At 38.8% G+C, this 16,752-nt stretch overlaps 2 protein-coding genes across 2 annotated transcripts; both read right to left on the bottom strand.

Annotated features, from left to right (window-relative positions):
* Nucleotides 1-284: 284 nt before the first annotated feature.
* On the bottom strand, nucleotides 285-2,434 carry LOC112023658 (glucan endo-1,3-beta-D-glucosidase). Its single transcript, XM_024056283.2, has 2 exons — nucleotides 885-2,434; nucleotides 285-487 (listed from the first exon to the last, which is right to left on the bottom strand). Exons 1-2 carry the CDS (start codon nucleotides 2,314-2,316, stop codon nucleotides 456-458), a joined length of 1,464 nt encoding a protein of 487 aa, XP_023912051.1. The 5' UTR covers nucleotides 2,317-2,434; the 3' UTR covers nucleotides 285-455.
* A 2,635-nt stretch (nucleotides 2,435-5,069) lies between these two features.
* LOC112023629 (serine/threonine-protein kinase/endoribonuclease IRE1b) lies at nucleotides 5,070-10,565 on the bottom strand. The gene is made up of 6 exons (XM_024056247.2): nucleotides 10,168-10,565; nucleotides 9,823-10,066; nucleotides 8,001-9,475; nucleotides 6,648-6,820; nucleotides 6,062-6,308; nucleotides 5,070-5,675 (listed from the first exon to the last, which is right to left on the bottom strand). Exons 1-6 carry the CDS (start codon nucleotides 10,302-10,304, stop codon nucleotides 5,225-5,227), a joined length of 2,727 nt encoding a protein of 908 aa, XP_023912015.1. The 5' UTR covers nucleotides 10,305-10,565; the 3' UTR covers nucleotides 5,070-5,224.
* Between the last annotated feature and the right edge of the window lie 6,187 nt (nucleotides 10,566-16,752).

The raw sequence follows: 16,752 nt of genomic DNA, 5'->3' as shown, positions 1-16,752 counted from the left end.
TGATGCGTCATCGTCAATTTTAGAACAGGCCCAGCTGAGTCAAAAGGGAAAAAGAGAGGAAACTAGCTACCCCTCGAAAGAGAAGAGAGATCATGACCAGAAAATGCGACATTTTTCCCAACCAAAAAGCCTTTGATTGGGGAATTTTTTATACTTCAACCATGCGCACCGATCTTTATCTTCTCCCAACGAAAAAGACTCTTTTTGCCCATCTTTTCTAAGACAAAGCAACCAAATATTCAAAATCTCTCACAGTAGCATAAGATTTTTTTGACTTATGGTAGTGACCAAATATTTTTTCTTTCTTTTGATAAAATGGTAGGGACAAAATCAATCCAATGTTCCTAGTAAAAAGCATATTCGAAATTTCGCATCTTACTTTTAACTGATAGTACTAACAAACAACACAAGAGAGCTGTCAACCACATTAAGACCTCTGTCATTTCTTGATCATGTCACTGTTGAGGGTACCGGCATGTCCCATAACCTAATCATTCATAATAAAACAAACCGAAACACAGTCAGTACTCACAACCACAAGCAAATATTGGGGGAAAAAAAATTCAATTCAATTCAAGGAGATACTTTTTCACTCATCTAGTCATCTATAGTTGCATAACAGAAGAAAAACAAAAACATATAGAAGCAGAAAGAACCATATATACTGACTAAAAGTAAAGCATTTATTTTGGAGATCAAAACTTGTGGTGGAGCCAAAATAAGCAATGTTAGGGGCATATCATTTTTTGTATTTTCACATTACAAATTAATATGCCAAAATTGTGAAGAAAATTATGAAAAATTCCATGCCATTGAACCAAAATAGCACAAAGAAAAAAAAAATGAAGGTGACAAGGAGAAAATGTGAAATGTAATGTACTTACTTGGATCACTGAAGGCAACAAGGCCAGTGCCTTTGAAGTCACAGTTCCAATAGTTCCTTCCATGCATCTGATAATAAGCATTCATGGCATATGATGCATGAGCAAGAAGCTTGTTAGGCTCAAAGCAATCCCCACTTTCATAAATCTCTCTGCAGTCCACACCACCAGGTCCACAGCAAAAATCCAACACAGCTTGAAGCACTTTGTCATCTGAATGTGGCTTAGCTATACACCAAACTGATGGACCCCTGGCTGCACCAGATACTTTCTCACCAAACCCCAATGTCCCTCCATTGCTACAAAACTGGCAGCTCAAATCTACATCATATACCTTAGATCCATCCCCATTAAACATCCCAAAATTTCTCTCAGTCTCATCTCCTTCTTTTTTGTTTTCATTAAACAAAGCAAACACAAATATCTCAATCTTATCTTTAGGCTTCATGGGTGTACCTTTATAGGCTTGGGCACGTTCAATCAACCTAGTGTTATAAGTCTTTGCATTTTGTGGTGTAGCTGCTTTGTCACCGTGGTCGCCTTTAGAAGGCCATCCAGATTCTGATACAGAAATCTCAATGGTCATGTTTCCAAAGCCTAAAGCATTGATAGCTGACCTAATAGAATCAATTTGTGCATCTAACATGTTGTTATACACATACCCTTTAGGGTCACGTACCCCAGTGGCATTTCCTAGTAATGCATACTCTAAATTAACCGAACCAGGGTTATCACGGTAAGCAAAATATGGATAAGCATTGACCATAAAGGGTGCACCAGTGTCAGCTAAGAACCCAACAATGGCTGTCATTGTTGGCATAAGATTTAAAGCAAAAGTTGAAGCTGAAGGAGGAAAAGAAGAAGCTAGAATAGCCATGCTATGTGGGGTTGTGACTTTGATTTTACGGTCTAGACCTCGAGCTACAAGTGCTGCATGTAAATTTTGCATGGCTTGGACTAAGGCTTTAGGTTCGAGTTTGTTGTCATTGGTTGTTAAGTACTCGTTACCTACAGCAATGGCTACAACGGAAGTGGCTGGAATGAAGGGAATGACACGCGTGGACAACCACTCGTCTGCTGAGGAAACCTCGGTGCTGATGTTTGACACGTGGGAGTTTTCGACGGCAACGATGAGATCGATGCCGGTGTTGGAAAAGGCTTGTAGGATTTCTGGGTTGGTGTCATAGATTTTGACCTTGTCTATGAGTGTGGATTGGAGGAGTTGGGCTACTTTCTTTGGGGATGGGAGATTGTTGCCAAGTGTGCCATAGTTTATGCCTACACTCGAAACGTTTTGCAATGGGTTCATGAGAAGGATTAGTAGGAGGAGAAGAGGGAGGTTGGTAATGGCCATGGTTGATTTGGCTTTGTGGCTTGGGTTGTGTTGGGTGTCAAAGTGAAATTTTGGTGCAGGAGAATGGGATATATCATACATGTAAGGCTAGCTATTTGTACCACTGTTTTTGATAGTGAATGCCAGTGGTGTTTTTGAGAATTACACGATTGACACTATTATATGAGAGCTTATTATTGCTTCACATTCTGAAATGTCACACACAATATCCAAAATTTTATATCATGTCTACATTTTACACATGATGTGAATGAGTGTGGATATAATATGAAACTAGGTGAATACTGTTGGAAGCTAAACAATCATAGCCCTTTTATGAGTGGCCTAAACTGTCTTAACACTTGCTAATAAGATTCCTGCATATATGATATATGCTAGAAATCTATTAAGAAAAACTCAGTCATCTTTTCCTTTACTTAAAGAGATATTTTGACCCAAAAAAATTTCTAAGGGGTTTTTTTTTTTTTTTTTTAATTGATAGAGATACAATGACGTTTGAAATTGGGTAAAGAAGTGAGTTTATAAGTTCGTTGAATAATTTTGAAACACTTTTGAGTTTAGAATTTATGCTTATGAATTACAATCCATTTATCTGTTTACTTGATAAACAAATTCAATGAAGAAAATTTGTATCTCTTTTCCTAAAATAAATTATAATAATTCAACTATTATAAAAATCCATATCACTTTGCCTTTTTTTTTTTTGGCTTGTTTTAATTTTGTTTCCTATTTCTTTCGTTTGCATCTTTAATTATGTTCTAAAGAAAAAACAAAATTACAAACATACCACTGGGTTTTTTTTTTTTTTTTTTGGGAGAGAGAATAATTATGCGGCATAGGATAGGATAGGATAGGGTTTGGGCCTCAATTAGTGGGCGAGCTAGAAAGGACAAACAGTTTTTCTTTGTCCGATAATAGTAATACTCCTAGTCTCCTACTATAATACTCATTCAAAATCCAGATCAAAAGGCCAAAGTGATACAGCTGAAAATTGATTTTACGTTTGAATATTGTTTATTCTTGAAAATTAAAAATTAAAAATACTTATATAAAAAAACTAAAAATAATATAACAAAATAATTTTTAAATGTGTAAATAAAATTATGAGATTAAATTTTAAAATTGTTTTTACTAAAAAAAAGTACTGTGAGTTATGTAAATAGTTCGCGAGACCTACTAAAATATGCACCGAACAGCACAAACACAAACCTTGAGGAAAAAACGCTGTATCTAAACTAACACTTATGAGTTAGGTTTATTGGGATCCAACTATATTGATTTTGGAAAAGGAGAAGGCAAAAGTCCAAAAAGATGCTCTTTGTAGCCTTGGTTTTCTTTGAGATAATAATTGGTCCAGCGTTTACTTCTCCCAAGTATTATTATTATTTTTTTTTACAAAAAGCTGTCCAAAGTATAATCATTAATCACTACTCACTAGTTCTTAAGTATATGTTTATTTATTTATTTATTTTTTAACATTATCCAACAATTAGTTGTATTTCATTTGGAGGATTATCTATCAAATAAGGGGTTTGAGACAAACGTTGGAATCTTTTTTCATTTTTGAAACTTTTTGAGAACCTCAATTAATACCCAACAGGGTGGAGTTTTCTTGTTTGGCCAAAGAAAGGGAAGTTCAAAACTTGATTAAGAACATACTGATACTATTACTATAATGAAGCTGCTACCATTTTACTTGGTCTTTAAAATACAAGAGCATATTAATCATTAAACCATGAAAGAAATAAAAGGATCTCTCATCCAAACAATTGAAGAAGTGAAACAAGTATGGCATTTCCATGGTTTGAAGCCAAAGCAGGGTCAATGACTCGGTATGGCCAAAATTCTGATGATGATGCCTGCAAGTGGGAAATCTCAAATCATAGAAAAAGCATGATATTTTAACAGAAACAGTCAGAGACAAAGAGGTACGATAGTCAGGAATCTTTTTACACAGTTAGGCTTCCCCAATGTGTGAGCTTGACTGCTTCCCAATTCCCAAATACCAAACCCACCCCTTCAAAATGCAGACCCTTTTCAACTTTTTTAAGGCAGATTATTTTGCATTCAGACTCAGAGGTATCTAATTCAGTATTTAGACTTATATTAAGACCACATGGAAAATTAAAAATTACATTACTCTGGAAAAGAGAGGTAGCCGAAAATTTCTCTTCCTACAGATGTTAAATTCAGACATAATTATTGGACATTTGTAAAAAATAAAAATAAAAGGTCTAATAACTTTGAAAACTTGAGGCAGTCCAGCTTTGATTCAGGTTTTGGGTCCTACTTCTCACATGTTCTGAAATTAAAGTTTTCTACTTTTTTTTTGGATGCTTTTTGGGAGAGGAGTGGGAAAGATCAGTCGAAGTAGGAGCTAGTCAAACTAAAAACCCATTTGAGAAATTTAAAGATTTTACACTTGACTGCCAATGTATTGCTTCAACAAGTCTCCAGTTAAGTAATTAATGGATTCCTGATCCAATGTTTTTCTTCAACAAGTAATTCAAATGCAATGGGGAAAAAAACCCACATTCTCCTTTCTCACAAAAGGTAAGCTGCCTCAATTCATCATGTGGTTACTGTTGGAGCCTAAACAACTCTTATTTAAGGGGCACAAAACTAAATAGCAAGATCTTACCAAAAAAAAAAAAAAGCATCAGTAATGTTTGAAGGTCTAATACCGAAATAAGATGGTACTTCTGATTAATCTTATGTACTTCCAAACGCTTTGTTCCGTTGTAATAACCTCCAGCCCCAGCTGATCTGACTGAAAAATTCAACTGGAGCTAACTGCTCTGTTTTATAGCGCTAACAACAAGAAACCATCGAAAGATACTGCAGTACACACATTGGCATACACCTTTTTTTTTTATTACCAGATGTACACGTGTTTGCAATATAATGAAATTTATATTTACATATCTGTGCAAAATTTAGATTCTAGGATACACCAGTTGGGGAGGAACAAGAAGGGAGTGGGAGTAAATTAAATTGGGCTGCTGTTTATATATTTACGAAAGAATTTTTCCTCTTTACAGTACCTGCAAATCACATTATAAACCTCAATTAAGAGTTTTGGAAATCGACTTGAAAAATAACTGTCAAATCCCTCAGGGACTGGCCCCAATAATTCCTTAATTTCTTGAGGAAGCTCCCTATAATGATTCAATTTGTTCCGTATGACACGTAGTAAGTCGCGAATGCTGTCATACTTATATCGCCTGTAGTGACCAATGTTACTGAGAAATGTGGCTTCCATCTTTTCATCCCATTTCCCATTCAATGCCACTGCTGCAATGCTTTCTAATGCATTTAAGAGCTCAGATTCATTCTCCCTGTCTTCCAATTCAACCCGATCACTGGCATCTCGAAGAAATGAGAGTCTCATCTCAGAATCCCAAAAGAAAGGATGATGCAATACATCAGTAGCCTTTGGCCTACAAAATAATGTGGCCAAGTCATCATATAAGGACTGAAGATACATTTCAAATTCCAGTGAATACTTTTGGCATTTAGCAAAGAGGAGTAACTACTATGTAATCACAAATATTTGTGCTTGTAATACAGACCGAAAATCAATAAGCAGGCTCTTGCAGTACACTAAAAAATACAACCAGAGGATTGCACACAATTATTGGTTCACCACCAAGATATTTTCTTCTGGTAAGATATGGTGTGTGTGTGAGAGAGTCAGAGAGCACAAGACTTAAACAAAGGCCTGCTGATGTACAGAGCTATAATGCTACACAGAATTTTCAAGTTGATGGCTAATAGTAGAACCATTAGAACTTTCAAAATTGGAAATCCAGAGACAAAGCCTTACCTAATATCTGGGTTGGGATCCAAAAGATTAGAGAAAAGATCAACAGCTTCTGGTATATTCTCTACTAAGAACAGGTCCATGCGGTCATTCACAATATTCACATCACGTTCAATACTGTCCCCATATGGGTGTTTACCCCCAGTGACACAGAAAAAGAGAACACAACCTAAACTGAACAAATCCACAGCACGTGTTTGGCGCCTATGGAGAAGTTGTTCGGGTGCTTGCCAACCTGAGCTCCCACAACCTATGGTTAACAACATGGATAAATTAGACAGAAAATTCAGTAACAATTAAAGCCTACACTGTTGGTACATGCAAAGAATAAACGGGGAATCAAGGGGCTTGTCCCCGTTCTTAATCAAATGATACAATTCTAATCTAAAAGTGTGTCAAATATAAAATGCAATAAGAAATAGAAAGCTGATTGGTTGGATCATCAAAAACTTCAATTTTTTTTCTTAACTCTCCATTTGTCACCAATGCTCATCTAATAGTTGACCTAAACAACCATTTCATCCATGTGTGTGTTTCAACTTTCAAGTGCTATAAAACATGACCAATTGAACTAGTTAAAAGTACATACCAGTAGCATGCTGGCTGAAAGCAGACATGTCTCCACTAAGACGTTTGCTAATACCCATATCTGAAATCTTTGCACACAAATATCTCTCCTTTATTATTAAAACATTTTGAGGCTTTAGGTCCCGGTGTATAATTCCAAGCTCATGCAAATGGGCAAGCCCAGAAACCACATCTCTGCATAAATGAGTATTCCGTCAAATTTCAAGATGTTTCACATGTAATTTGTTACACTTTCATTTGATTAAGGAGAATTACATTTAAGTCAAATGGAGGGTGTCCAAGAAGAATATCATATTTGGAAAAGGTAGTCTTGTGAAGCAGGACACAGCTAACACATAATGACCATCACCCACATGAACCACTTAATTAAAAGTCCAATTTTAAGCAAATCAATTTGTCACCTAATAATTAAATATGTCAAGACCTGTTATATGTTCTCTACAATCCCTTGTTGGTGTCACAGATTTTTATAGAATCAGAAAAGGCCACCAAAGTTGACATTCATTTAAGAACTAATCCCTCTAACAACTTATGTTACAGTTCATCACTTTGGTATCAGATGTAGTTGGTAATTTCCCTCCCATACACAGTAAAATTGGAGAGCAACAGTCATAAAATATTATCAGTGTTATCTTCATTCCATAATTAACTTTAGTTGTTGTCAAAAGAGGTGCTGCTATTAAGGAGCTGTCTTTTACTGTTTTCATCACCCTATTATCAGTATTCCAGAACGCTTAGAGCACAATCCTACCTCACCAGCTAGTCAGCTAAGCAATTTAGGGAAATCTGATAAATAATATAACAAGAAGTCAGTTACAGCTACTCTCGTCAGGGACTTGTTGATGTTCGAATCTCATTAAATTTTAAGAGATCATAATTGATTTCATTACAGATGATATAAGAGATAATTCTTTCATTAAATTTCTTTCAATCCCACCCTAACAAACTGTATGTCATCATTGATAATAAAATGATGCAACATAAAGCATAAACATTGCTGTATAGAAATATTTAAAGAGATGGCACCATCAAAATGAAAGATAGATATTGGAATATTGTTGAATGCATGGTTGTATATGAATTGGAAATAAGTTAATGGAGCAAGTTGATTCTAATTGAATATCATGTAAAAGTTCAATGATATCACTATTTTCTTCTGAGGCTTATTTTTCACTGTGGGTATGGACTTCACTAAATTATGTTAGAACCTTCAGATTGGTAGGATACCCTACCTTGCATGCCAACCATAGCAGAAAGATATGTACCACATGCAATTGCTAGTGAATTTAACCAATTAAAACACAATAATTTGGGAGAAGAAAAAATGGGAGGTATGGACAGGCATCATACTAACCTCATCAATTTCAGCAACTGGGGTGTTGGGTGTCCGTTCTCCTTCCACAATTTAACATTCTTGTTATTTTCCTTTATTGACTGTAGTTGAGCAGTATGCTCATCCAAGAAGTTCGAGAATTGATCCTTGGTAATTATTTCACTTTGAAAAGATTCAGCGCATAAGAAAATAAAGTCATTTAAGTTACAAGTACAACGCTCCAAAGCAAGATAAACAAAATTTTGATCATCTTCCACCCCATACCAACGAACAATATTTGGATGCTGATCAGAAGCAATAAGATTCTGAATCTCTTTCAAAGCCACGTCATGATGGGTCTTCACAAGACGTTTAACGGCTACAGGACGACCATCATAAATTCCCTCAAGTACAATGGTACCATTGCTTCCCTTAGCAATTTCTTTGTTAAAAACAAGTAACTTACCAATCCTATGTCCATCAACAAGAACATCTACACGATCAAAAAGATATTTTAATTCATTTACTTCAATGTGTGGAATTCCTTTAGTGTCTCCAACTTTATTCTCGGGCGAGATATCATCTGGCATTCTCTGATTATTGGAACTTCTCTTATTGTTTCCCGATCTCCGAGTTTTCTTCTTTTTGGGAGTCCCAGCTTGTATATTGAGTTCCTCTCTATGCCTATTCAACTTAAGCCATTCTCCAAATCTTAAATAGGGGTAAAATATAACGCCCATAATGCACAGAAGAGCTGAAAGAAAAGGGATAAAAGTCCTTATTTGGGAACCTTGCGTGACCAAGACCTCAGGGTTCTCGTCCACAGAAGCCCCAGGGTTCTCATCCTCAGAAGCGGGCAAAGCAAGCACTTGTCTGCCTTCATTTCTGGGAGGAGCCAGTTTTAACAGGTCAGCAGCCCCTGAGGAAGACTTGCGTTCAGCAGCAGGCAGAGAGAGTGGGCTGCCTCCAGAAAGACCAGTTACTAATCTATTGAATGCAGGAAGAGATTCCAACCATATATGATCACGAATTCGGAGGACACTAGGCTTTGAAAGATAAAGCAATTGTGAGTCAACATCACCCCCATACTCTAAACTGAACTCATTCTCTGATTTGGGAGAAATCCCACCAAAAGAACTCTCAAGTTTTTGATTTTTAAAATGAGCATCAAATTCAGAAAAAGTCACATTCCACAAAACTTTTCTATTGTCTGCTGAATAATGTTGGAGTAAATATTCTGTCCTCATAATGTAAAGTGGCTGCTCAACTGTTTCCAAGTTCAAAGCACCAAACTCTACCAATTCCTCACCATCTTCATCCGATAAAACTGGGTTTTCTTCAGCACCTTGAGGTGCCGATCCGGAAGGATAACCATCCAACTTATAAGTATTAACTAATCTACCGGACTTGGCATCAACAAGATAAACAGTGGTTTTCTTTGATCCTACCGTGACTCCTCCATCCTCTGAAATGTATGGAGCATTTTTCAAATAATCTCCAGCACTCATTCCAATTTTCTGGTGCAAAGAATTATTGTGAATCAATAACTCAACCATGCCGCAACAAACAAACAAAAAACTTTCACATAAACAAGAAGCACTCTAAGCACTATGTGATGCGGACAATAAAGATTTCAAGGAGAAAAAAAAGATTAAATACGAAAAGATAAAAAATATGTGGTCTTGTTTTGATGTGGGACTTTCTTGACATAAAGGAATTATTGTAGTCAATAATATTCAAAGTGAGATTGAACAACTTATAAAGTCCAACTATGAAGTTCCACAAACAACACTAACATCAATAATTGCAACATTTGAACAACTTATAAAACACATGATACATATAAAAAGGCGAGTTTGCGTACCACTTTCTTGAAGCTCTTTTTATGCAGATAAAGTGACCAATCATCACCGCAATCTATATAGAAGTCATTATCACTATTACTCAGTTCTGAGCCATTACTTTTATCTTTGTCATTGTTAAGAACTGCCTGATACGACGAGTAAATGGGCTGTCCAGACGCAAAAGACCACAGAATTTTCCTTGATCCAGTGTCCACTAAATATATTCTTCCATCCAAATCCGCCACTACCACTAGCTCACTCTCACTTAAACCAAACACAAACATAGAATTAGAAACCTCGTACACACATTTCCGAAATCTTAAAAATCCCTATTACATAAATACAAGAAAATTAAGGGTACTTACAGAGTGGGAGAGTGCAAAGCTTTGAGATTTCGAGTGGAGAGAGAGGTCTCTGTGATTGCTGACTCAGAGAGACAGCCAATCAAGGAAGAAGATATAACTGTCAATAGAAGAACAAAGATCAAAACCTTGAGTCCCATCCTTCAGATTCGACCACGAAATTGAATCCGTATGCCACGCCAAAATTTGAAATTTTTTGGTTTTTCAAAATGGGATTTGGGGGTTTCGAAATGGGTCGGAATGAATTTGGGGTTTAGATTTGGAAGATTGGATCAAACGGGAAAGTGTAATATGATTGGGGCTTTTTTTGGGGGGTCAATTTTAGGGTTTTGTTTGAAATTGGGAGAGGATTGAATTTTTTGCAGTTTTGGGCCGTTACGGCAACTCGTAGAGGCGTGGCTGCGCGCGTGGTTTCATGATATGGTGGGAAAATTATTATTAAATTAGAAAATTATTATTAAATTAGTAATTAATTAAATTACTAATAAGTGCAGTAATTTCTTTGTGTCAAGGTACTATAATTTGTCAGATGTCTCTAATAGAGTTAATCTTGTCCTACATATAGACATCAAATTCTCTGATTTTGGTTAGTATCTAATCTATCTCTGAACTCCTTAAACAACAATAAGTCTTTTTTTTAATATATAAAAAAATTAGTCTTTTTCTTGTGTTTCATAGTGACCTTGAAAATGGGCTAGAAAATGTATTGTGGGGTTTTGAATGCACAAAAAAAATTAATAACATTTCTTATATAGTTCATAACATGCATATCGTGTAAACCAAATACATAATCGATATAATATAGTCTACAATTCCCACCATTCTAAAATAACCATGTTCTGCCAAGGTGCCAAATAGACAATCACATGTAAACCCCTACCTGCTACATAATCAAAATAATTCAACCATCAACATATCCTATTACAAATAGTAATATGTGTACTGATCAAACACACCAAAATGCTTTTTATCACCAAACTTCTTCATATTTTTTTTCTTATATTGAGTCTCCATGCTTCTTTTCAGCTCCCTTGAATCTTGAAGGCAGTGTTTCATATATTGCACAAATTCTACTGACTTTGGATTAATGAAAGGTCCAAAATATTCACGCTTCAAAATACTAGACAGTGTGAAACACACGCAGTTGTATGGTCTGTGTAAAAAAGGGAGTGGAATAACAATTCGCAGACAATAAACAATATTTTCCTTTTATTCCATAAAATAAGAGGTTGAGTAGAATTGTTATTATTATTATTATTATTATTGGTGGAGCTAGGGGGGCAAGGGGCCATGGCCCCCTAACTTTTGAAATTTTCCATTCGGTAATAAATCTAAAAATTAAACAAAAATATATTCACCGGCTCTCGAGAAAATTTCCTGGCTTTACCACTATTTAATAATAATATTATTATTAATTAATATTGTGGTGCCAGCTATATAAGGTGGTATTGGTAAGTTTGTAGGGGATGGGTCTGCGGCCCAATGGCCCAATCCGAGGACAGCAATTTGTCCGAGGATGATTTAATCAGGGCATGATACGAATAATATAAGAAGAAGAGCCGAGGATTGCAAATGAAAACCCAAAATGTGTCTGAGGAGAAGATTCACCTCAGAACGATAGTCCGAGGTGGATGTAACTATCTGATTACTCTAGATAGTCCATAAGGTTGTGTTGTAATTGAGAAACGGATATGGGATAGTGGAGGCAACAAATATCTTCTGACGCTGCTACCTCCATATTAAATGCTTCCCAGCTAACTCTCTGGCCGCATTAATGTGGAGGTGATGCCTGAACAGTGATCAGGCAGCCTTATGATGGCTGGTTAAGGATTCTAGAGAGTGGGAGATGGGACAGAAATGAGTTCTCATGATAGAACCTACACGTGTACGGCAAAAGTAAGGGGAGGAATGTAGTATATAACATGAAAAGGAATGGCATTGTAAGGGGGACAGAAAATCAACCAGAGAAGGAGAGGCTTTTCCTATCAAATAGAGCTAGTTCTTTCACCCACTCTCTAAAAATTTATTATTTGGGCTTGTTGGATCGTTTTTCCCTTTCATTTGGGGAGGTTTTTCCAAATTGAGTTCCTACAATTGGCACCGTCTGTGGGGAGAACTTGATCTATTTCCAGGGAAAGGCCAGTGCATAGTTAAAATGGAAGAGGGAGCACCGCAACAACCTGTGGTGAACCCACAACAGACAAATGTTAGCCCCCACCAGGCAGAGTCCAGGGTGTCCCAGCATGACAATTCGTTGGTAGTCCATGAACAAAGGGGGGATTGCGAGGGGAGTGTGCGGACAACCCATACTGAGAGAAGTCATTCTCAAGGCAGAAGCCATATTTTCCATGTAAAGAACGACGAGGACATGCAACGTGAGATTAACAAACTGAAAAGGGAGTTGCGACACGAATGTCGAAAGCGTAGGTCTCACCACTCCAGGTAATCTTCTGAAGAGTCCAATGACACTAGTTATAGGCAGAGGTTAAGAACTCCACCCAGTGAATCTTTTTCCTACGATGAGAAGCACCACCACAGGCAAGGGGACAAGAGTTCGCCTCGTCGGGGTTTGGGGAATGACGCTTTGAACAAAGCTTTGAGTCAAGTTTGAAAATCACCCTTCACATGACGTATCAAGGATGCAGATCTTCCTTGGCGATTCCATCAACCCACGTTCACCATTTATAATGGTAGGACAGATCCAGTGGAGCATGTCAGCCATTACAGTCAAAGAATGGCTATTCATGCTAAGGACGAGGCCTTGATGTGTAAGGTTTTCCCATTTAGCCTGGGCCCGGTGGCGATGAGATGGTTTAACGGTCTGAGAGCAAATTCCATTGGCTCCTTTGAGAAGCTTACCTAGGCTTTTGGTGCCCGCTTTATCACCTGTAGAAGAGTCTCTCAACCCTTGGGTTTGTTCCTGTCCATGTCTATGCGTGAGGGGGAGACCCTGAAGGCCTATTCTGATAGATACTGGGAAATGTTCAACAAGTAGATGGGGCCTACGACGATGTGGCCATTAATACTTTTACGGCTGGCCTGCCAACCGAGCATGATCTGAGGAAATCCTTGACTGGCAAACCTGTTACCAGCGTGCGTTAGCTTATGGATCAGATTGAGAAGTATAGAAGGGTGGAGGAGGATCAGATACAGGGTAGAGGCAAATCCAAGATAATCCCTCAGGAAAGGAGTAATTTCAGGTCGAACCAGTATAACAATAATCAGCCTCGGAAGGATTTTGAGGGGTAACCAGGATCAACTAATTCTCAGGTGGTTAACGCGGTGTTCCGAGAACCGGTGCAATGGGTTCTGGAGAAGATAAAAGACGAGCCATTCTTCAGATGGCCCAATAGAATGGCGGGGGATCCTGCGAAATGTAATCGAAACCTCTACTGCCAGTATCACCAGGATTATGGGCACACTACTGAGGATTGCAGAAATTTATGGGATCATTTGGATTAGCTGGTCTGAGAAGGAAAGTTGACCCAACTTCTGCACCATTCCAGTGGCCGAGGAAGTCAGGTAGGTTCGACATTTCAGGGGGGATGCTTCTTCAGGACCCCCTTAGGTACGATACATGTTAGATTCACTGCCCCAGGTAGAACTGGATCCTGCCCTTTCAGGGTAATGTCTATGTCTCATTGTTTGGATGAGGGATCTAGTTCAGTGTCAAAGAGAGCTAGATCGGAGACATCGTTGGTTTTGGGCTTTTCAGAGGAGGATAAGAAAGGAACCATACAATCACATGATGACGCTTTGGTGGTTACACTAAGGATCGGGGGGTATGACGTCAGGAGGGTGATAATTAACGAGGGTAGCGCAGTCAAGGCGATGTATCCCGACCTGTATAAGGTGTTAAATTTAAAACTCTAGGACTTGACAGCTTATAGTTCCCCATTGGTGAGTTTTGAAGGCAGGTCGGTCATTCCGTTGGGCATGATTAGATTGCCTGTGTAGACTGGCTCAGATGTGGTGGAGGTAGATTTTATTGTAGTAGATGCGTACACTGCTATTTTGGGTAGGCCTTGGTTGCATACTTTGGGGGCTGTCTCTTCTACACTTTATCAGAAGGTGAAATATCCATTGAGAGGCTAGGTGTTAGAGATATTGGGGAATCAAACCATGGCTAGGCAATGCTTGATAACGGCTATTCAACATCGGCCAGAGGCAAACATTTCAACCACGGCCGAGAATGATTTATAGCAATCAAAGTCTCCGATGACCGTTTCCAGCACATCCACTGGGGGAGTGGAGTGTGAAAATTTGGAAAGGGTGAGTGTTGAGGATGACCCAGATAAGTTCTTTCAGGTCGGAGCGCAGTTACCTGTGGCAGAGAAGGAACAATTAGTTGAAGTCCTTAGGAAAAACATTGATGTGTTTGCATGGAATGCTTATGAAGCACCAAGGGTGGATCCAGATTTCATTTGTCATCATCTGAATGTTAACCCCTCTGTTATTCCAAAAAATCAATCACCTCGGCGTTCGTCCAAAGCACATGCCGAGGCAATCAAGGACGAGGTGACCAAGCTAAAACAGGCAGGGGCTATCAAGGAGGTGTTTTACTCTCAATGGTTGGCTAACACAGTCGTGGTAAAAAAGAAAAATGGAAAGTGGCGCGTGTGTGTAGATTTTACGGACCTTAATAAGGCCTGTCCAAAAGATCCTTTCTCTATGCCCTGTATAGATCAACTGGTGGATGCAACGGTCGGCCACCCTCGAATGAGTTTCCTAGACGCCTTCCAGGGCTATCATCAGATTCCACTGGCAGTGGACGATCAGGAAAAAACCGCATTTCTCACTCCCATTGGAAATTATCACTACAAGGTAATGCCCTTTGGCTTGAAGAATGCAGGGTCTACTTACCAACGGATGATGACAAAGATGTTTGAGCCACAGTTGGGCAAAAGCATCGAAGTCTATATTAATGATATGGTTGTGAAGAGCAGAGTTGTGACTGAGCATGTGGTAGACCTTACCAATACTTTTGAGATTTTAAGGAAACACAAATTGAGGCTAAATGCATCCAAGTGTGCATTTGGAGTGGGCTCAAGGAAATTTTTGGGTTACATGGTGACTCACCGAGGAATTGAGGTAAACCCTGATCAAATCATGGCCATAAGTAGCTTGCAAGCACCTCGGAATCCTAAGGAGGTCCAAAGGTTGACTGGGATGACCGCTGCTCTGAATAGATTCATTTCCAGGTCGACGGATAGGTGCAGGCCTTTTTTCCTTTTACTCCACAAGTGGAAGGGGTTCGAGTGGACAGAGGAGTGCACTCTGGCATTTCAGCAGCTTAAGGAATATCTATCTTGGCCACCAATTATGTCTAGCCCCAAAGTGGACAAGGTCCTTTTTTCCTACCTCGCGATAGCCACTTATGCGATTAGTTTCCTTTTGATGCGGGTAGATAATGGCGTGCAACGACCAATCTATTACGTGAGCAAGTCGCTTCATGAGGCTGAGGTGCATTATCTGTCGTTGGAAAAGGCCATTTTGGTAGTGGTACATGCTACAAGGAAACTTCCCCATTATTTTCAAGCGTACACTGTGTTCGTCCTCACCCAATATCCGCTCAAGGCAGTACTTTGAAGTGCAGATTACACTGGTAGGGTTACAAAGTGGGGCACAATTTTAGGGGCTTTTGATATTAAATACATGCCTTGCACCTTTGTAAAGGGCCAGATTCTCGCCAATTTGGTGGCTGAGTTTGCTGAAGGCCCTGAAGAAATAGAAGCAAGTCCACCGGACATGGATGAAAAATCAGTTGACCTTATCTCCATGTAACATGCCTCGTCCTGGAAAGTGTATGTGGACGGAGCAGCAAACCAGCGAGGGTCAGGAGTGGGGCTAGTTCTGATGTCTCCTGAAAAGGTTATTATCAAGAAGTCTTTAAGGTTGGGATTTTCAGCTGCTAATAACGAAGTAGAATATGAAACTTTATTGAATGGGATGGCAATGGTTAGGAAACTAGGTGGAAAAGCAGTGGAGATTTTCTCAGATTCGAGATTGGTCGTAGGTCAAGTTAGAGGTGAGTTGGAGGCTCGGGACACCAGAATGCAGGAGTACCTGGGCCAAGTTAGGCGTATGCAAGTAAATTTTGAGTGTTTTGAAGTAACCCATGTTCCTAGGAGTGAAAATGCCCATGCAGACTCTTTGGCTACCTTTGCTACCTCCTCAGCGAAAGACTTACCCCGAGTGATAACGTTCGAAAATTTAAACACACCCACCCCAATAACGGGAGACTCGCTCCAGGTCAATCAAGTCAATTCGGCGTGCAGTTGGATGGATCCTCTATTGCTATTCCTTGAGAAGGATATACTGCCCGAAAACAAATTTGAAGCTGAAAAGATACGAAGGAAAGCTCCTCGATTCTGGCTGTCCGAGGACAAAAAGCTATATAAGTGCTCTTTCTTTGGGCCATATTTGCTTTGTGTATATCCTGAAGCATCAGAGGCGTTATTGGAAGAGCTACATGAAGGAATTTGCGGTAGTCACACTGGAGGGAGGTCTTTATCTCATCGGGCGATCACCCAAGGGTATTGGTGGCCAGGTATGCAAAAAGAAGCGCAGGAATTTGTTAGGAAGTGT

The sequence above is a fragment of the Quercus suber genome, unplaced genomic scaffold (assembly GCF_002906115.3).
Source record: "Quercus suber isolate HL8 unplaced genomic scaffold, Cork oak 2.0 scaffold_6, whole genome shotgun sequence".
Taxonomy (NCBI): Eukaryota; Viridiplantae; Streptophyta; class Magnoliopsida; order Fagales; family Fagaceae; genus Quercus; species Quercus suber.
Note: the sequence above shows the minus strand (reverse complement) of the source record. Positions and strands in the feature narration are given on the sequence as shown.